The 24,008-nt window shown below is 42.5% G+C and overlaps 1 protein-coding gene across 5 annotated transcripts in view; it reads right to left on the minus strand.

Annotated features, from left to right (window-relative positions):
* The window catches only part of SPATA13 (spermatogenesis associated 13), a 181,996-nt gene that overhangs the window by 35,091 nt on the left and 122,897 nt on the right, over window positions 1–24,008 (minus strand). For 4 of the 5 annotated variants that reach the window (XM_067562884.1, XM_067562882.1, XM_067562883.1 and 1 more), the window contains 2 exons: window positions 4,872–5,234; window positions 1,179–1,323 (listed from right to left, as the gene is read on the minus strand). In XM_067562884.1, coding sequence (XP_067418985.1) covers window positions 1,179–1,323; window positions 4,872–5,234 — 508 coding nt within the window. Of the gene's footprint in view, window positions 1–1,178; window positions 1,324–4,871; window positions 5,235–8,032; window positions 8,845–24,008 lie in introns of those variants that run through there. The other variant, XM_067562885.1, reaches the window with a different exon arrangement.

Consider the following 24,008-nt stretch of genomic DNA (forward strand, 5'->3'; position numbering starts at 1 on the left):
GTTAACAATTCAGTTTGGAACTGGTATGAACCTGCACCAAATACAGACTCCTGAAAAGGTATTTGATTTATGCTCTTAATTTTTAATAAAGAAACACTGAAAGTGCTATTTGAGAAGATCTTTCACTTCAGGTCACAGTAGAACTTGAATTCAACGCCACTTACTCCATGTACATAAGGAGCAGCACAGGGAAGGTTCCAAGTGGCTTTCCAGCAGCTATCCTTTAGATTACCATAGTGAAGGGGCCTGAACTGAAGAATGCACTTTGGCTTTTAGGCCCTTGACAGTGAAAAATGAGCAACTGCTCAGAGGATGTTCTCAAGTATCTGAAAGAAGACAGATGGTATTGACCAAGCGTCTTTTAACATCTCCTGCCAATTAATGATTTATCAGAAGATACTAATGTTCTTGCTATCAGCTTGAAATAATGTGACAAGTAGGTACTAATGATAACTAGAATTGGAGAATAAATGTAGGGGGCAAATCAAAGGGACATTAAAATACACTGCTTCAAAAAGGCATTTGATTTTACAGTCCTTTCTAAAGATTAGTACTTCATTTTCACATAAACCTGAATAAATGTCATGGACTACATTCACCATTGTTGCAAGCATGTGCAACTCTCTGGGACAAATCCATTGGTGATTTAGGGCTTCTCTACATTGGAAATTAATCTGAATTAACTAAAGGTGTGAATTTAAAGTGCTTAGTTAAAATTCAATAAATCCCTGTCTGAACATATTCTTTCAGTGGCCATTTGACTTCTGAATGAGAGCCTCACTCAAAGGTTTAATGTGATTTAACGGACTTTAAATTAACACCTTTAGTTAATTCAGCATTATTTCCCAAATAGACAAGCCTTCAGAGAGCGGTGTGAATTACCTGTAGGGAGTATGTGGGTTGAAAATATGAGTAGAAGTGATAAAAGGGAGCAACTTGCATCTGTTTAGCATTCAGTAGGTGTGCCACATAAGTATAATTTGAATGTGGCAGGAAAAGCAGTACCAGGAAAGTATAAAATAAAGCAGCTCCAATGTACACTACTTTACCATTTGCATTCGTTTACACTATATGTGTAGTTTATAACCACCATCCAAGGCACTGATGAATTGGCCCATTCTCTTAATTTCTGTAACATATTTGGTTTGTAACCCTTTAAAAAGACCTGTAAAACTTACCATTAGATGCTCTCATTTGTTGCCTGCGTCCCACTCGATCCAGGCCAATGGGGGTGCTTTGTGAAAAGGTGAAGGGCCGGAACCTGGCTGAAACAGCTTTATATGGGGGAACTTGGTGGGCTGGAACAGGCGGCCGTGTTATTGGCTACAGAGAGAAAAAGAAAATCCATTAGTACGAGTAAGCCAAAGACAGTTACTGGTATGAAATGTGGTTTCCTCAAAGTCTCGAGCTGACTACATGGACACTAAGAACCCCTAGTTCAAGCAATCATTAAATAGACTGACACAGAATTATACACAGTATCATGGTAAATATCTTATAGCATTAAGGTTCTCTGTTGTATTAAAAACTCCATAACCTTCTGTTATTAGTAGTGACATTGGATTCTGCTTTACTTTCTTCACTCCATAATATAGTACTCCATGTCTAAATGCTCTGGTAGCTAACTTATCTCAGAATAGTTTACTGTAATGTCAGCCACCTGTAAATATGTAACAGAATGGAAACACTGGAAAGAAAGAAAGAAAGAAAGAAAGAAAGAAAGAAAGAAAGAAAAATTATACAACCAGGTGTGTTAATTTCCCAGAATATTTTTCCAGATACATTTACTGCTGCTAACGAAAATACTTTATAGAAAAAACAAAAAGAATCTTAAACCTGATTTTTTTCTGCCCTGTGTAGACCCTGCTAGTGTGAACTAAAAGGTATCTAGTTCACAGTATTGTAGCCTATTTGAAATTGAATACATTAACGCAAATTTGGTACCTTTTCGTTTCTGCTAGCCAGGTCTACATGGGGCAGTTACAGCGCAACAGTTCAGTGCACACTGCAATTCATATCCCTGTAGTCCAAGGGCCATATAGACAAGCTCTTACATTCCTAAGAGTCTCATAAAAAGGGGTGGAGTGGGAGACAGAAGAGTCAATATAATGTATGCCCCAGGGAAAGTTCAGTCACGTCTTTATCTGGAAGCCATTCATGATTATGAAAAGTCTGAGCTAGTTAGTGCATTAAATGTTGTCTTTTGCAGATTTGCTCTGATTCAATGCCATCTCAAGCTACTCTCTCTTAATCAGGCTTACGATGATACCTTCACTAAGCATTCCACATGAAACTGCAAAGCCTTATCATGTGCATTGCAGTCTTTCAGTTGTTTTTCCTCTTAGGCCCATAAATTAAGCATATCGAACAGCAGAATCTTTCTATGAACTATTTCTATGAACTATTTGTTGACCCTCTGTTTTGACACAAGTGATTTACTATTGCTTGAAAGCTTTTTCCCACACTAACCTGTGAGACAAAACAAAACGAGTTAACAGCAGTTTTTTTCCACGTTCCACTGATGTTCAAAACTTTCAAGAAAAAAATCTGCGAAGTGAAAATGCGGCTTTAAAAGCTCTTTATAAAATAGCTCTGACAGATGTGTTCCTCAATCATAAGTATTTTGCATACATTTTAACGATCAGTTTAACTACCAAACACCTGACTGAAAAATATCTTGTTATCTTTTAATATGATTTAATTATTTCATTCTTTAAAAATTCTTTTCTCCTCTGTATATCAATATCTTAGAACTGCATTACTGAACTAAAGCAAGTAAAGCAATTCCTGATTGTTCTATAACAAACACCCAATAGTCACATTGCCAATTACTTTTAATGTATTTACTGCTGGCCAATTATAATTTCATCATCAGAGCCTTGATCCTGATCCCTTTGTAGGCAACACAAGAACTGACATTGAACTTCAATGGGAGCAGGACTGAAACCTAAAGGTCTGTTGTTATAGGCATAAAAATGTACCTACCTTGGAAGTTGTCCCATATTTTTGGTCTTAACTCCAGGGTTCCAAGCAATGCATTTGTTTAAACCCATCTTTGTGGCATCAAAGCTGCATTTAAAAAAAAGCCTACTCAAACGGCTGACTTGCTGCGTGCCCCTTCATTAACTGATGCAAGCAAGCTATGAGAAGAGAGCATTGATTTGTTTCCTGTGGGAAACAGGTTTGTTTTTTTTTAAATAAGTTGCACATTGCAGCAAAAAATGGTTTTTAAAAAAATGACAACATATTGCTGAAATCCTTGAGGTAATTCATAAAACATATGGGACACTTTTCAAGGTAAGTTGAAGTTAACGCCCTAACAGTCTTAAAAAGCACCTCTTGAAAACCAAACTATTATTTATTTATAATTCATGATGGCGTAGATTTGAGGATAATGTTAAGGGCCCACATGAACACAAAAAGGTAAGTATTTAATGAACTAATTAAATGATATAGAGGTTTTATTAGGGACTGCAGCATTGGTCCCTACACAGACAAAACTTCCATTGATTTCAATCAGTTTTGCTGGCAAAGATTGCAGGACAATACAGTTATTTTTTATCAGGAAAATGTAAAGGACGATTGTATTATATCACACAACTAAAGAATTACTGACTACATAAGAATATCCATTTTAAAAATTAGTTTTCACAAGATACTCTGAAAAACCTGCTATTGTTTCAGCATTCCCATTCAGTGAATGGAATTATTATTTCTTTTCAGTGGGGGCTTCCCTCTTAATGATACTGCATTGAACTTCCAAGCAGGAGGTAGAGTCTCATGAGGACGATTAAGATTAAGAGCATTCAGGTCTCATTAACAACCATTGAAAATCAGTCAATTTCAAAGTGTTTTTAAAGGAAATGCTACAATTTTTTTCGCTCTTCAATCAATTTAACAATTGCTTGAACTAGGTGTTTTCAACTTTTTCAATGCATGGAGAATATGTTAACAGAGAGATTGCATTGTGGATAGGACTTAGACCAGATTTCTCTTACAACATGGGCAACAGTGAAGCAGTTTCTTTACACTGCCTCAACTCAGTGTTGTAGACTACCTTTCGGAGAGAGAAGGGTGCTTTCATTTCCCAGATGTATTAATGCCTTGACCTCTTAGCTTAGCCAACAAAGGTGCCATTTCAAGTAGTGTATGTTTTTCCTATATGGATACCTGTCACTTAGAAACTGGACTGAGACCACTAATTAATTTCTCATAAAATACTCAAGTGCAGTCAGATTATATCAATTTTGGTTAGCTCTGACCAAAGGCATATCTGAGCAAGTAACATTGACCTGAGCCACAGCCCATTAAAGTCAATGGAAAGACTCCATTTCATGTTACCAAATCCCTGAGCCATCAGTCTAAGATCCTGGTCTGTTCTACTATGTTTTTAAATGGATTATCTATTTCACGATACGTGCCAAGCAGTTCATACCCACAGCTTTTTAAGAGACCCAGTTTCAAAGGATTATGAATACTTTATTGTGTTTATAATATTATTTGTATGCACCTCTCACTTGAATCCTACATCCTGTGTACTATCCTACATCCTGTGTACTATAGATTAATCATAAAATACGTTTAATTTTATTATAGACAAATAAGCATTCTTAAACTGATACTGGAAATAACGTCCCAAGAAAGAAAGAGGGTTAGTTTACAATGCAAGCAAGATTATCCAAAAGTCAAAATCTTATGTCATGTTTTTTTACAAAAAATTAGAGACAAGGAAAGTGAAGCAAAGTATCTGATGTCAGCTTGAGAAAAGAGAAGAAAGGAAAGGAAATGTCCACTCTATTTTCTAGCTTGAAGATAAAGGCAAGGAAGTGGAAGTCTGTTGTAGTTTGCAGAGAGCACATCTTATATCTTACTTGTGTCAGCAGATCTTCTATTTCTTCTCTCTGGTTGTTCTCATAGAAACTGACCCCACCTATTACAGAGATGGGTCTTCGTTTTCGCCCTCTTTGGAGACCTACTGTACTGATTTGGGCTGTACACTCCACAGAAGCCAATCCAGGCTGATTTTCACCATCTACACAGTCTGTTTTCTGAGACTCCACTGCAACTGAATCTTCTGGTATTGATAAACTCCTGACTGCCAACTGACCATAGTCTGAGAGCGGCCTTGGACGAGATCTTTTTCCAGAGCCCCATCTCCTGGAAGCGAACTTTTGTGTATCTACCCTTTCTTCATCCTGGGATGGGGACATCCTCCACTGGTCGTCAGTAACAACCTTTTTAAATGTGAACAAGTCAAATAAGCCACAGAATTTTCTGATACAGAAAAATTTAAAATATATTTTTCATATGGCATATGTTTTAACTTGCTATAAAAGTGTTACCGTACCCATGCACAACAATTTATTACAATATATGCAATTGATAAAGTTCAGGAACAAATTAAATACATAACTTTGCCACAGAGACATTACAGTGTATGTGGTGGCTAATGATGACCCATAATCATAAGCACGAATTAGGCAAATGAGCATTGCTAACAGCATTACTATGATTGGATTATTATCTTCCCCAGGGCATCAGACCCTGACATAAATACCCAATTTGCTGAACAAACAGCCTGAAAATAGTTTCTAGACACAAAGTATGATACACGGTATTCTCTCTCTCTCTCTCTCTTTTTTTTAAGAGCTTTATATAAACATTCAACAGAAATTTATTATCCTGCTCTAATTTTCTTTGACATTGAAAAGAGGTAACACTGTGAGCAGCTAACAGGAGCAGCTGTGAACTTGGCGACTGAGCAGTGGGTCTGGGAATCAGGAGAACTGAGTTCTATTCCTGTCTCTACAAGGGACTTGGTGTATGACAATGGACAAATCATAGGATCTACTGCTTCAGTCTTCCTGTCTCTAAAATGAAGATAACCATGGTTACCTCCTTTTCAAAAGTGCTGTAGATTTACTGGTGCAATGCGCACCAATTGTTAATTACTGCCATGAGCAGTGAATTTCAGATAGTTTCACTGGCACTAGTGTGGGCTTTGGTTCATCACTTCGACAAAGCCAAAGAATGGATGCTTGAAAGGGAAATCTAAACTCTTTTACTGTGTTTCCTGATTTATAATTTATTTAGAACAATTGACAACTATATCAAATGTAATTGCTAAGATCAATCCCTTCACTCAGTGTGTACAGGTGCACACCCATGGGAATTGCATACAAAAAGGATGTGGAGTTGAGAGGAGGAGAAAAGGCTGCTCAGCTGCTTGCTCACCTACAGTTCATTGCCACAGGCATCCTCAATGCTGCAGCTTAGCACGGGGCAAGATCTGCATGCGTTTGGGGTGGTGAGTGGCTTCCTGAACTGTGGAAGAATTTGTAGGGCAGGTGTTCTGTGCATTTCTCTCTCAAGGGAAGTGGGCCTCATTTATGTTGTAAAGTTACTTGGGGATTAACGTAGCAGGTTTTTTGGCATTAAGTCCTGCTCCGTGTGTGATACCCCAAACACAAGCACAAGATGCATGTACAGGTAGTCAAAGGTGGAGAAACAACTGCAGGCCAGCACGTCCACCCGCCACGCTAACAATACCAGGGGTGAGGTGGTAGGGGGAAAGCTTGATAAGTGCATAGAGGGAGGTCAGCTCTAGAGAGCTGCAGGATTCATTTCAGTGTCCTGAGCTTCTTTCCCTGGGCCTTTGTGTCTTAGAAAGGGAACCAGGCGTCAGAACAGCAGGCCCTCCAATTCAGCTAAGTTTTGTACGTATATTTTCCCATTCCACAGATTGTACACCAAAGGGAATAATTGGGCCCTATATTATGGTCCTTTGTGGGGTCCACTAAGGCTGCTTCACTGAAGCCATGGATTGTAACAGAGATTTCAGTCCCTCGTGTCATGGTAAATGAAGCACAGAAACTCTTTTAAGCAGCTTTAATAGTACACAAGAACCAGAAAAGTGCTGAATCTGCTACAAACGGTATAGTTTCTGCTCTATAGCAGAGAAACAACTTAACTCCTTGAACTATTTTGACTGAGAACCAAAAGAGAAAGACAGAGAAAAAGGTGTCTCTGGGCTGACAACCAACTTGGATGGATGCCTGATGAGACTTCAAACAGTTGAATTAGAAAGCTCCTAAAAAGACAGGCTATAATGTCTATGGTGACAAACTGTAAATCATTGCTGAGCTAGTAGACCTTGTTGTAATAAATAACTCACACATACCACAAACTTGTGCTAAGTTTGCTTTTGCTTCATTCCTTCCTTCCTTTCCTTCATCCGGCTTTTTTATTAAAGCTTTCATTATAGGTACAAATAGGTACTATCTTCTCAGTACTTCTAATTAAATATTTTAGCCTGTCAAATTACATTTATGCTAACATTCAATGTTTAGTAATGACACATATTCAACAAACAAAGAAAGCACCTAAAATACAATATTTGGTTGTCTCTTAGAGCAGGGCACCATGACATGCCAGCCATTTTCTGTTGCTGGAATTTTATATATTCACAGCACATGCACAATCTAGTTTCAGCCTCCAGAAATATACAGTGAAATCTGTAAGAGAGATATCATTTATTTGGTATTACTTATTTTTGTCTGGATATGTGTGCTCCACCTTTTTTAGTAAGCCACCACCATTAAGCAGTCAATTTTTGTTGGTCCTTTGAGTGTATTGTTGTGTACAATATTTTTAGCTACTAGAAGGAATTGTTTCTTGTAGTCTAAATATTTAGTCTGATTATTGTAATAAGAGGGAGGAATCAATACAGGTAGCATTCTGTAATAAATTATTCCACTGATAATACATTTATTATTATTTATTATTATAAATAGAGCAAATAAGTCAACTATGAATTCTAATGCAACTTCTGTAGAGAACAAATAAATTTTATCTCAAACAATCTATAGATCCCAGCTAATGGCTAGTATCTTAGCTGATGTAAATCAGGTTACTCCACTGAAGTAAATGGAGCTATGTCAGTTTGCATCAGTTAAGGACCTGACCCTTAAAAACGACTCCTCTGATAGCAGCAGCAGAACACAGATTTAAACAAGGTGCTACAAAGACCTACCTTAGGATCTGACACAGGTAAGGGAGCTCCACATACACACTGAGAGAGGAGGAAGTTGACTCGAGTCATTATATAATTTTGTTTTACATAGTTGTTTTTTTTAGAGAAAAACACATCCAAACAGACTTGCAGTGCAACTAGTAAGGCAAAGAGTGCATTCCACGACCTTGTACTTTTAGACTCAGGAAAGGACACGTCACGTGTCATCTCCTAATCTGTTGTTCACACTCCCATCTTGAGCAATAAACCTGTGCAAACAGAGAGACTGTTCACCATTTACACACACCACCTCAAATCCAGTAACAGATCCATACAGGAAAGCTTACTTTCTGGTTTCCAATACACAATGCTAAAGTACTTCTATTTTTAGGCCTAGATATGTAATCTGTAACATAGAGCATTTATACAACAAAGAACATAATCCTCCCAAAAACAAAATAATAATCTCACTCCCACTGGTGATCAGTTACCTGCTAAGTAGTCCCACTGATGTCAGTCAGAGGACTCCTACAAGCAAATTGCTCGCCAGTGGGAATAAAGGGTTCATTATACAGCAGGCAGCCCCAATCCTGCAAGCATTTAAGTATGAGGGTGACTTTTGACATCGATGTGATGACTCACATGTGTGTAGTATTTACAGGACCCAGGCCACTGGGCCCCAGTCCTGATCTCACTTACACTGGTGTAACTCCACTGACTTCAAAAGGTGTTACTCCTGCTTTATACTGGTATAAATGAGATCAGATTCACATACACTACTATCATCAGCATTTGTAAACAGCACTAGAGGTGTGCATACTGCTTCATGTATGGTGAAAATCATCTCAGTGCAGTGGGCCCAGCAGACACCTCTGCACCACTTCAGTACAATTTAAAAAACAACAACAAAAGCCTTTGGATGAATTTCAACACTCCAGGGAAATTAAAGATCTCACTAAGGCTGCGTCCACACAGGATTCTCTGAAATTCTCCCACTGTTGCTCTAGTTCTAGTGCAGCTCCATTAGTGCTAGCAATGGTGGAATCACTAGTGTAGAGACATCTCAAAGCTTTTGTCCTTTCTCAGAACAAGTCTAGGCCACAGACTGGTAAGAACACTAGCAGTTGCTTTATATTAGAGCTTCCAAAATGCTGGCACCAGAGGAGAAGGCTAATGTTGGGAAAATTTCAGAAAATCCCCCAAACAGACACAGCCTGAGGGAGACCTTAACTCCTTGGAGTGCTGAAGTTTCACCTTCCCACAAAATTTAAAACCAAAACGTCTTAAAAAGAAAATTAAATAATTAGGCTGAAAGATCTGTTCTTGTACAGCAAATATTGTATTCAAATCTGTCCACTCTTCCCTTCCCTCATAGAATCATAGAGTTGGAAGGGACCTCAGGAGGTCATCTAGTTCAACCCCCTGCTGAAAGAAGGACTAACCTCAGTTAAATCATCCGAGCTAGCATTTTGTCAAGCTGCAGCTTAAAACCTCTAAAGATGGAGATTCCACCACCTCCCTAGGTAACCCATTCCAGTGTTTCACCACCCTCCTAGTGAAAAACTTTTTCCTAATGTCCAACCTAGACCTCCCCCACTGCAACTTGAGATCATTGCTCCTTGTTCTGTCATCTGCCACCACTGAGAACAGCCTAGCTCCATCCTCCCTGGAACCCCCTTTCAGGTAGTTAAAGGCTGCTATCAAATCCCCCCTCATTCTCTTCTGTAGACTGAACAAGCCTAGTTCCTTCAGCCTCTCCTCATAAGTCTTGTGCTCCAGCCCCCTAATAATTTTTGTTGCCCTCCGCTGGACTCTCTCCAACTTCTCTACATCCTTTTTGTAATGGGGGGCCCAAAACTGGACACAATACTCCAAATGTAGCCTCACCAATGCCGAATAGAGGGGAATAACCACTTCCCGTGATCTGCTGGCAATGCTCCTACTAATGCAGCCCAATATGCTATTAGCCTTCTTGGCAACCAGGGCACACTGCTGACTCATATCTAGCTTCTTATCCACTGTTACCCCCAGGTCCTTTTCTGCAGAACTGCTGCCTAGCTCGTTGGTCCCCAGTCTGTAGCTGTGCATGGGATTCTTCCGTCCTAAGTGCAGGACTCTGCACTTGTCCTTGTTGAACCTCATCCGATTTCTTTTGGCCCAATCCTCCAGTTTGTTTAGGTCCTTCTGTATCCTATCCCTACCTTCCAGGGTATCTACCACTCCTCCTAGTTTAGTGTCATCTGCAAACTTGCTGAGGGCACAATCTACCCCATCTTCCAGATCATTAGTGAAGATGTTGAACAAAACTGGCCCCAGGACCAACCCCTGGGGCACTCCGCTTGTGACCAGCTGCCAGCTAGACATGGAGCCATTGATCACTACTTGTTGGAGCCCTATACTCTAGCCAGTTCTCTATCCATTTTATAGTCCATTCATCCAACCCATACTTCTTTAACTTGCTGATAAGAATACTGTGAGAGACCGTATCAAAAGCTTTGCTAAAGTCAAGGTATATCACGTCCACTGCTTTCCCCACATCCACAGAGCCTGTCACCTCTTCATAGAAAGCAATCAGGTTGGTCAGGCATGACTTTCCCTTGGTGAATCCATGTTGACTGTTCCTGATCACCTTCTTCTCTTCCAAGTGCCTTAAAATGGATTCCTTGAGGACCTGCTCATCACATCATGTACATCTAAAATTAAACCCTTTGGGGGCCTTATATTTCTCTTTGCATTGTCAGGTTCCCAGTATTCTTCCAAGCCACAGGGTAGATGCAGCTATGTTGACAGAAGAATGTTTCTGTCGATGTAGCTACCATCACTTGGGCAGGCAGTGCTCCTTCACTAACAGAAAAGCCCCCTTCAGTTGGTGTCAACTGTATCTATACTATGGGGTTATGCCAGTTTAGCTATGGGCAACATATCTTTGCCAGTCTCCGTAGTGCAGACATGCCCTTAGACAAAACTAGTGACTTCATACATTCAGTCCCATGCATTGTTTTCTGTGGGAGTTTTGTCCAGAGACTATAAGACTGATGCCTGGTCTACATTAGAGACTTTTCTCAACTAAAGTCAGCTTTTTGCACCAAAACAGTGCTGGTGTACACACTGCAATCACCCCCACACCAACCCAACTCCCCTGATTTGGGACAAAATAAAACCATCTCGACAAGAGGTGTAGATCTTTCTGTGCCAAACTTTTAGTGAATAGCATCAGTGTTGACACTGCGCTTGGCTATGTTGTGGTAAATGGCCTCCACACAGTGTCCGACAATGCCCATCCTGACTGTTCTAGCCATCCGTTTGAACTCCACTGCCCTGCAGACATCCACCCTCCACCTTTAAAGTCCTGGGAATTTTTGAAATTCCCCTTCCTGCTTGGTTGGTGTAGAGAGCTCATATCTCATCCTCCCAGCAGACCCTGGTGATGCCACACACCAAATGCTCCCGTGCTTGGAGCGCACTCCAGCCAAAGGATCTATGATACCTACAGTCAGATTTCTCATTTAATGCAGAGAAGGGCTATGAATGGGAGAAGCTGCAATGCTGTACAAAAATCAAGGAGATGTGGTAGGGGTACCAAAAGACTGGGGAGTAAAACAGTTGCTCTGGTGCACAGCCAAATACCTGCTGCTTATGTTAGGAGCTGTAAGCCATCCTCAGCAGCAACCCCACCTCCACTACCAAAAGACCTGTGGATAACTCTGCGGGCCTGGAGACAGCGGAAACTGGACTTGACCCCGACGAAGAAGTCATGGACGAAGAGGTCGAGTTGGAGAATGATGCAGAGCAGGGGACCGGGTCGTTTTCTGACAAGGGGAGCCAGGACCTCTTCTCTACCCTGGAAGGTTTGAGCCACTCCCAGCTCTCCAGTTCTGGTGTGCAGGATGCAGGAGAGGAGAGCTTGGATAAGTGATTTTGTTACCTGATGCTGCTCGGTTACATGAGGTACAGCTGTCCTTTGCTTTGTTGCATTATACAGCTGGTTGATGGGATAGAAATGCACAAGAATAGCCATATTTGCATGTGCTTCCCATTCCCCTGTGCAGCTAGGCCATGCAGCGGAAAAGTGTGTTAATGCACACCCAGATTTCACAGGAATCTTCCAGAGAAAGCTTCAGGAAACTTTCCTAGAAGTACTCTCCAAAGTTCTGCCGGAGCTTCCTCAGCAGAGTTGCTTTGTTTCTTTCCCCATTGTAGGACACTTTCCCGTGCCAATCGGCAATCACTTATGCAGGTACCAAAGTGGCACACAGGCAAGCAGCATAGGGACCTGGTTTGAAGCTGCTCGCATGGAGGGGATGCACCCTAGCATCCCTGCTTACTCTCAGGAGTGAGATATGGGCTTCTATGGCCCCTGCCTGTGGAAAACGATGGCACAATTTCAAATTTTGTCCCTATCTACTGCATCAGTAATCCAAATAACCACCAGAACCTTTACCCCAGCTTGAATGCCCCTCCCCCCAGGCACAACTCACCATGCCCTGGTTCATTGTCGAGCTGTGCACTTGCCAGGGGAGAGTGAAAAAGAGGTATATTTTACAGTAACGAATCAATGCTGTTATTGCACTCACAATCAAGTAGAAACCCCTCTCTGCGAGTGCCCAATAAGAAAATGACCACAGAGAAGCAAAGAGGAGATGTTCCAAGAACTCCTCCAGTCCTCTAATGTGGGGGGAAAAAAAGAAAGAAAAGAAAAGGACATCGGACACACTGTGTCCAAAAATCAGAAAATTGATAGGCAGGAGAGGAGGGAAAACCAGGAGTGAGTGATAGCTGGTCATGAAAGCATGATAAAAACCATGGAGGAGCAAACAGAGATGCTAAAGTCATTCATAATGTTGCAGACTGAATTCATGCATGCTCGCCCCCCCTTGCAACCAATACAGAACTGCTTTCTATGCCCTCCCCAAACAACACCCACACATTCCCTCCCAGCCTGTCTCAGTACCCTGTTCACTACACCCCATCACACAGCTTCCAGAACTTACACCCAGCTGTATAGCTCACACTGCCCCTCACTGCTTTCTCCCCTCTAGCCAAGCTTTTCCTGAGTTTTGTGAAGAACTGTTATTTTAAAAAGATGTACTCTGTGCAGAATAAACAATCTTTATTTGTCTCTTGCACATGGTGGTTGCACCTCACACTGATACACAGTGCAAGCTGGAGAGCAGTCACAGCATGGCACAGCACTGTTTACAAAGACACCTTATTGGTGCTCATTGTCAAAATAGTTCCTCAAGACCTCCCTGATTTGAATGTCCCCCTGTTGTGCCCTACTTATAGCCCAGATACCTGGTTGTTCATAGTCAGCCATTAGGCGATCCGCTTCTGCGCTCCACCCAGGGGGAAACTTTTCACCCTTAGCTTCACAAATATTACGGAGTACCCAGCAGGTGGCTGTAACCATGGGAATATTATTTCCTCATTTAGGCCTAACCTGCCATAAAGGCATCACCAGCGAGCTTTTAATCTGCCAAAATGCACATTCTAATAGTCATTCAGCTCAACCTGATATTGAAGTGCTTCTTGCTGCTGTCCAGGTTGCCTATATAAGACTTCATAAGCAATGGCAGTAAGGGGTATACAGAGTCTTCCAGGATCACAATGGGCAGTTCAACATCCCCCATTAGAATCTTTTGGTCTGGAAAGAAAATCCCTGCTTGCAGCTTTCTGTACAGACCAATGTTCCTGAAGATGCGTGTGTCATGCACCTTCCCTGACCAACCCACGCTGATGTCAGTGAAACACCCACGATGATCCACAAGTGCCTGCAGTACCATAGAGAAGTGCCTCTTTCTATTATGTACTCCATTGCAAGATGGTTCGGGGCCATAATTGGGATATGCGTGCTATCTATCGCTCCTTCACAGTTAGGGAATCCCATAGCTGAAAAGCCATCCACTATTCCATCCACATATCCAAGACTCACAGTCCTTCGTAGAATGTGATTAATGGCCTTGCATACTTGCAATAACACAGCTCCAATGGTGGACTTCTCAACTCCAAACTGATTAGCGACTGACCAGTAGCAGTCTGGAGTTGCCAGCTTCCACATAGCAACTGCCATGTGGTCCTTTACTGAGAAGAGAGCTCTCATTCTGGTGTCCTTGCGCCACAGGGCAGGGACAAGCACCGCACAGAGTTCCATGAAGGTGGCTTTGCACATTCAAAAGTTCTGCAGCTACTGCTCATCATCCCAGACCTGCATAATGATGTGATCCCACCAGTGAGTGCTTGTTTCACGCACCCAAAAGCGGCAGTACACTGTGTGCAGATGCTTTGTGAATGCAAACAGTAATCTGACGTTGTTTGTTTGCATGGCACACAGCAGTTCAGGCACCTCAGATTCCAGTTCTGATTGTGAGCTTATGATTTTATAGACTATCATATCCCCCCTTAGTCATCTCTTTTCCAGGCTGAACAGTTTCTCTCTCCTCTCCTTTTGGGGATTGTGCAAAACAAAGAATTAATAAGAAGTGCAGAGAGCAATGACCTTTCCGCTCAGATTCAGAATGTGTTATCTATAAAAAGCTGTGTGGAGAACAAATGTTTCTTATCTATTTCCAGGAGGATACTTTTAAGACATTCAGCAAATAATTTTGCATTAGTAATATTTACTCTTCCATTGTCCTAATACTGTCAATATCATGTTTTCCATGTGGCTGCCTAAATTGCACTTGCAAACTGCATGTGTAAATGAGCACTTATGGCCTCAATTATCTGTTTGTGCATGCAGGTTGACATTTTGCACGCACTGCTTTTGAAGATGTAACTTAAGTAGCAGATATAAAAATAGGTCCCTGTAGCAAGACAGCCATCTCCTATGCACCACCTTATGACCTAAAGCAGGGTTGGGCAATAATTTTTGTAGAGGGGCCACTCCATGAATTCTGGTAGATCTCACAGGCCACATGACGCTGAAGCGTCAGGCAGCTTTCAGCCAGTCACTACCTGAACATGACCGGAAGCAGGAACTTCGAGTAGCAACAGGCCGAAAGCTGCCTGACACTTCAGCCTGGCACTCCAGCATGGCAGACCAGTGGGCCAGACAGAAAAGTTAGACAGGCAGGATCCGGCCTGCGGGCCATATTTTGCCCACCCCTAACCTATAATCATGTTATAGGCAGCCTGTCTCAGTTTCCCATCTTGTACTATTCAAATAAAACTTCACCCAGGATTTTTGTGGTCAAAATTACCCTTCATTGGAGGCTGAGTTTATTCATATAAAATTAACTCAACACAATACTTAAAATCCTAGAACAAAGTCCATCCAAAAGTCCACACAAAACAAAGGTTTCTCTTTCTCCTCCCAGTTCTTCCTGCCTGGGGCCTTTCCTGCTTTGGCAGGCCACACCCAGGCCCTCCCTGATGGATTGATCATTCCCCCTACCAACTTCCTGATGCCTTTTACAGGGGAATCAACTGTCCTTCATCAGGCTGCTAAAGCAGCACAGGTGTGGCTCCTTAGTAATAATCAGAGTTGGCTGGTCCCAGCCCCTAGGTGCATATCCCTGAAGTTTTTTAGATAGAACAAGAAGTTTAAGAACTGTAAAGCATACCCTACATGGCCTAACGAGTTACAAACTAATTTAAAAGTCATAATGGACAGGGCCTTTATCCTTAGTATTTTTATTGAAAAGATTATTTAAAAATAAAATTACCAGCATTCTTTTTCTAACTTTCAGGGAAGCTAGAGATAAAAATCTAATAATGCCTATGTAAAAAACTAATATTCATTTTTGTCAGCAACTTATAAGCAGGTTTAATAAGTTAAATAGAAGATAAAACTGCTGAGAGTGAGTAACAAACAGATGACAGCAGTTTGAGAAGTCTCAGAACTGGATGTTTTCACTGAAAACTTGTGACAGATAATCCATCACATCCTCATGTACATGACATAAGGGTCAAAGCAGATACTCAAGTACAAACCAACAGAAAAAAACCCCAATATGTTATTTTATGTAGCTACCTGACAGTTCTGATAACAAATACGAATTTTAGTGTGCATTTAGTACTGTATGAAAAGGTATGAACCTTCTTATTCCCACAAACCCATTGTTATAATTGCTGACTATTTAAGTACTCAATGTTCTTGTGGAGTATGAGAGCTGACAAATACTAAGAAGTCAATAAATAGTAATGTCAGAATAGGTTTTACAAGTCATATGCCGTTACACAAGTATACATGAGCATGTGGGAACAGTGTGGTCATAAATAATTTTATCACCTGCACTTAGTGTGAAAGGCCAGACAAAATATCTCCATCCAGTTTAATTGTTGGAGCTAACTTTTGCTCTTTTTCTTTTTCTCTTTCTTTTTCTAAACAGCAGCAAGAAACTTTAGCTGAAGCTCTCACACATTATCACTCCTTGCTTACTAAAGTCACAAAGGTAATTTTATATTTGATGGATATGATTGATGTTTTATTTACAAAACAGTAAAGGATCACAGATATAATCAAACTCACTACTGTGCAGGCTTTCAATGTTAGAAAACACAAAGTTGCTGAATTCTTTCAAAATTTCAGTAGCAATCATCATTATCCTACAGTGAGCCTGAAGTGATACCAGTGCCCGAAAACTCACTGTTGACTCGGTCAGGAAGATAGGCAATTTTCAATAGATTTTAATGTTAGCATAATCAATATACCAATTGTTATCACACAGATGAATGTTTTTTACTTTAGACAGAAACTACCATAACAATCAACATTTTGTTTGTATCTTTTACCGCGACTTAATCATCTGCATTAAACATTCCCATTTCATACACAGGATGAAAGTTTTCAGGTTTTCCCTTATGGTTAAATGCAGCTCCCACAAACTTACGTTCTCTCTCCCTTCCCAATTCTCCACTGTCAATTCTGTCATTTAAAACAAGAAAGCCTTTTAAAGCACTGGGAAGAAATCATTCTTTGCTAGGAAGCGCAATTGACAGTAAATCATAAATCTGTGATTTAATCTTTAGGATCCACCCATGATGTGGGGGAAAAGTGCGTTTAGCTGAAAACAGAGTTCAAATTCTACTCTTAGGGTTTGTCTACATTAAATAAATTTTGCACTGGTTTAATTGCTAATTATGCCTATGAAACCTCATGAAGAACATGTAGTTGCTTGGATGTAACTGAGAACTGAATTGGGCCCTGGGCTTCTGAAGTGGTTTTAATACACAGACCAGGGAAAGCACAGTTATCCTTATCAATGAGGATAATATTTTCCATCTGAGGATCTCAAAATGCTTTACCAACATTAATGAAATCATCTGCATATATAATATCCTCACTTCATAGATAGGGGAGTAGGAGTAACAAAGCAGTTAAGTGATTTGCCCAAGGTCTCTCAGAAAATCTGTGGCAAAGCTAGAAACCCAGATCTCCTGATTTTCAGTCCTGTGCTTTAGCCTCAAGCACATCCTTCCTCCTCTCTTCTCACTTGAACTCATTTAAAAAAAAAAGATTTAGTAAACACATTTCCCTCTGGTACGGATAGGGGACTTTAGAAAAAACATATTTCTTATTCAGAAGTAATCTCGTCAGTTAGTTGGTAAGGATGCATGAATGCTAAAAAACCCCCAAATCATTCCCATTAGTTTTCCAATGACTGATAGTTGGGAAATACTGTATGATGCTACAACCCTGCTTCTCCTTTACCTACATATTTAACTTAAAACGGAAGTGGGTAGTTACACACATTCCTGTTTCTTTCTAGAGGGATTTCAATTGATCAAACATAGTGTTGTCAACCCTGAGAGGTCACAGATCAAGTCAGGACCCAAAAAATCATGAGAGTGGCATAGAAGTCATGAGGGTATTTTTTTTTTTATAATTATTATTTAAATTAACAAATCTGTTTTTTTGGTCTGTCTGCCAGTTTTTTAACTTCCCCTCCCTCGGTCACCCCTTATGGGTATGTGACAAGAGCAGGTTGATAATCCAGCCTCCTGTACATACAAGATGTGCGCACACAAAAATGCAGGGTCCAGCTCCGCAGTGCCGATGCTCCACAACTCCCCACTGTCAGAAACCCATGTGGGCTCCTACAGGTCTCCATTCGTGCAGACCTATTCCTCCCCAGCATATATATGCAGCCTCCCACTCCCCCAGGCTTCAATCCTCTGGTAAGCTCTAGCTGCTTCTGTCTCCTGCCTGCAGGTGAGGGGACTGTCTTGGGCACTAACGTCCATTAACTCCCATGTTCTATGCTGTGGTGCAAGGGTGAGGTCCAGGGCTCTGCCCCACTCCGCTCAGAGAGCACAAGAACACTCCTGTACTGCAGGCAACTACTTACTACTTCTGTCTGCAGTGTAAGCAACACAGTGACCTCTATAGGCCAGACCGGAAACTACATGCAGCAACTCCTGGTGTGCCTGTGTTTAGCTGTGAGGTCACAAGACGCCCCTTAAAAATGACCTGAAATTGCAACTCTCCAGAACATCACGATCAGTTGAACTCAAACCTCTGACAGCCAGGAAATGTAGAGTTAAGGCACACACCAGCCCTGCAACGCAACCTTAAGTCTGTCCCCCCTTGGAGCTTGGAATAACCACTGAGAATGATTCAGTAAGATAGACTCTATTTGCTATATGCAGGTATGAAACAGGACCATGAGCAGATACTAGTGTTTGTATTGTGTTCCAAAGATAACTGCAGCACGTATCGGCACATACTCTGGCTGCATTCAGTGGGTTAGGCGCAGCTGTACTGAATGGCGGAGGGATTAGTTGGAGAGGGTAGGAAGAGTTGTTACTGTGTTATGAGGACAAGGTGCGTATCTTGAGGGATCAAGTTTGCCTCATGTCGGTGTGGAGTTCTGTAGGCTGTGTCAGTAAAGTGCACAAGGGGTCATCTTGTCATGGGGATTGTCTGCAGTCTAGGGGCATACATGACTGGTCTCTATGGTTTAACAAAAGGTAAGGGATAAGATTATGTCACAGAGGTCACGGATTCTGTGACCCCCATGGCATTTTCTACTTCAGCCCCGGGGTAGCAGGGCCAGAGCTGTCAGTCAGTGGGGGCCCTGGAGGTCTGAGCCACGGTGGCAGGGGTACCCAGAGCTCTGAGTGGCAGAGAGCAGCGGGAGACTTGAAGCTCAGAGCCACCATGGGGGAACCCACAGCTCCAAGCCACCGGAGGCAGCAAGGGACCTGGAGTTCCAAGCTGCCACAGGCAGTGGGGGGATCCTGCAGCTTCCAGCTACCGCAGGGGCTAGGGGACCCCATAGCTTCAAGCTGCCAGCCTGGAGCTCTCCACCATCGAGGGCGGGGGGACCTGGAGCTCCAAGCTACCATGGGCGGCCAAGGGTCTCTCAACTACCAGGGCTGCAGCGGGAGCTCTGAAGCTGTCAGCTGCAGTGGCAGCAGGTGCTGGAACCCACTCCCCCCTTGCAGAGGGGCTTGAGCTCTCATCCCCCCACGCAGGCTTCAGTCATCCCCCACCATTATTTTTAGTAAAAGTCACAGGCAGGTCATGGGCTTCCATGAATTTTTCTTTATTGCCTGTGACCTGTCTGTGACTTTTACTAAAAATAACCATGACAAAAACTTAACCTGAACAATAGGTAAGTGAAGGCAATGACTGGCAAAGGGGGTGGTAATATTTAGCAAGTCTAAGGCAGTTTGTGTGGAGCAGTCTCATGGTTTGAGGTCATTGCATTCCTAAAGGGGACATAGCCACAGGCCCTGCACAGCTTGGGAGAAGATGCCCCCCATAGGGGTGAATGTGGACAAAGGCAGCACAGCCTGGCCTTGGTGCTCATGTGTGCTACACTTGATCTAAATGCAAGGTTTCCCTTTGCACAGAGCTCATGTGCTCTATTCCCAGTGTCATGTAGCATCTGTATGGGTAGTGCTAGTATGTGCGTTATTGGTGTGTTGTGCATTTCTCATAGAGAACAGAGTTCAGATTACATTGTGGATGTGGTGTGTACCTTAATTCTTCATTTCCTGGTTGTTAGATGTTTGTGTTCAACTGAACTAGACATTGTGGAAGAGCATAAGGCACCCCCAGGCAACTTGAACTGTATTAATGAAGATGTTTGTAAGTGAATTTCCTAGGTGGTGTGGGGGGGTTGTTTGTTTTACAGAAAAAGACCCATTATTTGTAGGGGATAGTGTTGAGATAGGGAAGTATAGTTATTATGGGAGTTTGTAGGTGAAACTGAGGCTCGATAACAGATGCTATTTGGTTTATAAATGGTCCTAGCACTACCTGCACACTTTGTTATAATTGAAAGGTGATAATGGTCATACTATAGAATTGTTTTGTTTTGTTTTTAATATGGAGGTGCTCACCGGGTAGGGAGAGAAAACACAGACATGGGTTATTTCACAATATTTTGAATGTTTTACTGTATGTAGGTTACTGTAACTTTAAGCAAGTGAAGGGAGAACAACCAAGCCCTTCTCAACCAAGCCCTTTGCCCCATTGTCTCACACAGCATATAGCCACTCCCCCACTTTTCTAGGTCCCCCTCCATTCTCCATCCTTGTGTCTGCAGCTACAGCTGACTTTTAGAATAGGAGGCTCAGAGAGATCTGAAGTGGCCCAGGAGAGAATACAGCCTGAAACAATAGCTCTGAGAAGTGTGAACTGCTCCATTCATCTCAGTGGATGGTCTCATCCGTCCTCCTGTGGTTTTAACGCTTCGTGTGCCATACTCAATGTGAGTATGGTCTCAACTTGGGGTATGTCTACACTATAGATCCACTTCAGTGGAGACACTTGACTTACGCCATCAGGAGAGATTCTCGCATCGCTATGGGCAATCCACATCCCTGAGAGACGGTAACTATGATGTAAGAATTCTTCCATTGACCTAGCACTGTCTACACTGGGGGTTAGGGCAGTTAACTTCGCTGCTCACGGGTGTGGATTTTTCACACTCCAGAGTGATGTAGTTAAGCCAATTTAATATTCTAGTGTAAACTAGGGCTTGGTCTCAGCACTATGTGCTTGGTTGCAGGCTCCTGGAATGCCTGTTCTCAGTTCCCAACTACAATCTCAGTGCACTGAACATGCTCCTTCCCTAGGCCCCCCTGCTGATCCCCAACCACCTTCACCTGGACCTCCCTGCAAAGTCCCTTTGCCCCTGCACCCAGAACCCCCCAACGAGCCCTGTGCAGACAGAGCCCACTCTCATCCAGACCTCCCACTGAGCCACTTGCATCCAGATTGCCCCACACAGAACCCTCTCACCCCACACCTGGATCCCCCCACATTAAGCCCCTCCACATTTGGATCCTGGTGGGCTGAGCTTGCCTACCCACCCCTGGTGCACCTGGCATGGAGAGGCAGGGCCCCAAGGTGTTTCTGGGGCAGGGTTCTGTATCAGGGTTGGGCACAGCCCCACCCCCAAGTCCATGTCCCAGGTTTGCAGAATTCTAAAATATTGTGCACAGAATTTTTTTTTTTTTTGGTGCAGAATTCCCTCAGGAGTAATATGCTCAACTTTCTTCCCCTACGTTTCTGCTCCGTCAGCCCTCCTAAGCTCCTGGTGTGCAAAGTCCCTTTGACGACCATCCCTTATTCATTGAGGTATCATAGAAAACTACTTTTCTGGAAACTCAGTTCTCCCTCAAAGCTCTAGCCACTGAACTGGGTTTTCAAAAACACAGTATTTGAGTGATCCTTGCACTAATGAGGACTGTCATCTAGGAATGTGCTGGCCCTTTAATAGCTATGTCAGAGAATAGCCCTAAGGAGCAAAGGGGCAGAGCCGTCACTCTGCACCCTCCCAAACTCTACACTGACTGCACTGATCCAACATTTCCCACAGTCCCAGGCCTGATCTATACTTACGGGGAAATTTGGTGACAGTTGATGGTATGGGGAAATTCGGTGACAGTTGATGGGAGTTACACAAGCTACGTCGACTTCCTTAAATTCTCTTCTGTGCGCTGTCTCCACTATGCTGCGCCAGACGCAGCACTACGCCTTTTGAGGAGGGGGTTAATTGAATCGACTTCCAGATCAATTGAGTGGGTCTTCACTGCTGCTCAATTGATTCGGATGGATCGATCTGATGGCGGCAAATTTGCTGCCATCAGTGAAGACATACCTCCACTCACTGCCTTACTCCCCCTTATTCCCTAGGTCTGCACCAAAACAATTATAATGATCTGAAAATGTTCTGAGTAGCTCATGTTGGAGGGATGTATAATAGTAACCTCTTGACCAAAAGACCCTGCAACTTGCTTTTTTTTTTTTGATCACACTCAGTTCCATTGTTCTGGAATAAGCAAAAGATATGAGTTGTGACTGCATTATCTTTGACTTTTTCATCTATTTAATTACTGCTAATTGCTTTGACAATACTTGTAAAGCAAAATCAGAGCCTGCATGTGGGATTTAAAGCACTTTAAAATATTGCTCTTAAACCAGAAATATTAGTCTCTGGGCAAAACTTCCAAAAGGAGCCCCTGTAAAATGCAGGTAGACAGCAACTGGTGTGCACAGCATGTGATTCAAAGCTGCCAAGGGTTGGGCTCAAACTCACAGTGCGAGAGTACAGCTCAAGATCATTGAACACAACATGGCACCTTGAGCCTCCCAGTTACTGACAACAGACTGCCTGCAAAACCTCTAGCTGTTAACAGAGTCTTGTCTTGCTACACATGTGCATTTCTCTCTCTTACGTATGTCTATGCTGCAGCAGCTATGGTGGCACAGGTACAGTGCTGCAGTAGTATCAATGCTTCCTACATCGAGGAAAGAGGTTTATGTATGTAATCCACCTCTCCGAGCTATGGTAGCTAGGTTGACAGAAGAATTCTTCTGTTAACCTAGTTGTGTCTACAGTGAGGATTAGATTGACTTAACTACAGTGCACAGGGTGTAAATTTTTTTACAGCCCTTAGCAATGTAACTAGACTGATCTCAGCTTTATGCAGGACTAGTGTGTGCCAACCTGGAGTTACAAACTTTATTCTTAGGCCATGTCTACACTGTGGGGACTATTGTACAAGGAGAGTTTGATAGACCAGTAAAAGGGCCAGGGACCATGTGATAGTGTAATAGTGATTATCATATTTGTTACTAACAGCAGCCACACTTGGTAGGCCTTTCTGCAGGCCTGTGCAGCCTTGTCATGACTAAGCCAGGAGGGGAGGGGAGCTTCTTGCTCAACCTTTGCCTGACCCTGCACCCCCGCCCTGATGCTCTGGTGGATGCGCTGGGATCTGTGTTTCAGGAAAAGACTAATAAGCTTGTTTATGCATACCCTCTGAGAGATGTTTGTCTGGGCCTCAAGATATGCAGATTCTGAAGGAACACATCTAGTTCATTAAGTACTCTGGCAACCTTAGGTCTAACTTTTGAAACTTTTTCCCTCTTTCTTGACCTGTTATTGTCTACTAACAAGGATAAATGTGGGGGAGAGGCTTGGATTCTTTGGGATCTCTTCTTGGACACAGCTTCTGGATTCTCCAACGGCAGCTGGAAGATCAGGCCAATGGGAAAGCTGTCGCTGTTTCCACTTGAAAGCCACCCCAGACTTGGGTAATTATTAAGGGTTGAGGGTTGGGGTGTTTTACTAACCTGTTGCAGACGTGTGTAAGTGCTTGAGCCTAAGTAAAAGTATAGCTTTAAAGTCAGAGCACTCTCATGTTGTGCTTGAGCCTAAGTAAAGTCTAGTTTTGTACTAAAAGCACTTTTGTGTTATCCTGTTTCTACCAGTCCATCTATCGGCTGGACGGCAGTGTCTCCATTTCCTGACATCACCTTGCACAAAGTAAAGTTACCATGAGCTTTGGGTTGGCAGAACCCTGGGTAACACTATACTGGCATTGGTATGGTGCTGTAGCTATGCTGGCATAACCACATAGTGTAGATGCAGTCTATACCCATCGAAGTTTTCACATTGGTGTAAGGCATGACCTCCCCAAGTGATAGTAGGTAGGATGATGGAAGCATTCTTCCATCAACCTAGCTGCGTCCACACTGGGGGTTAGGTCAGCATAGTTACAGCGCTCAACGGTGTGGACTTTTCACACTCCTGAG

The sequence above is a fragment of the Emydura macquarii genome, unplaced genomic scaffold (genome assembly GCF_026122565.2).
Source record: "Emydura macquarii macquarii isolate MOO-44397 ecotype Brisbane River unplaced genomic scaffold, CSIRO-AGI_Emac_v2 contig_2473, whole genome shotgun sequence".
NCBI classification, from domain to species: Eukaryota; Metazoa; Chordata; order Testudines; family Chelidae; genus Emydura; species Emydura macquarii.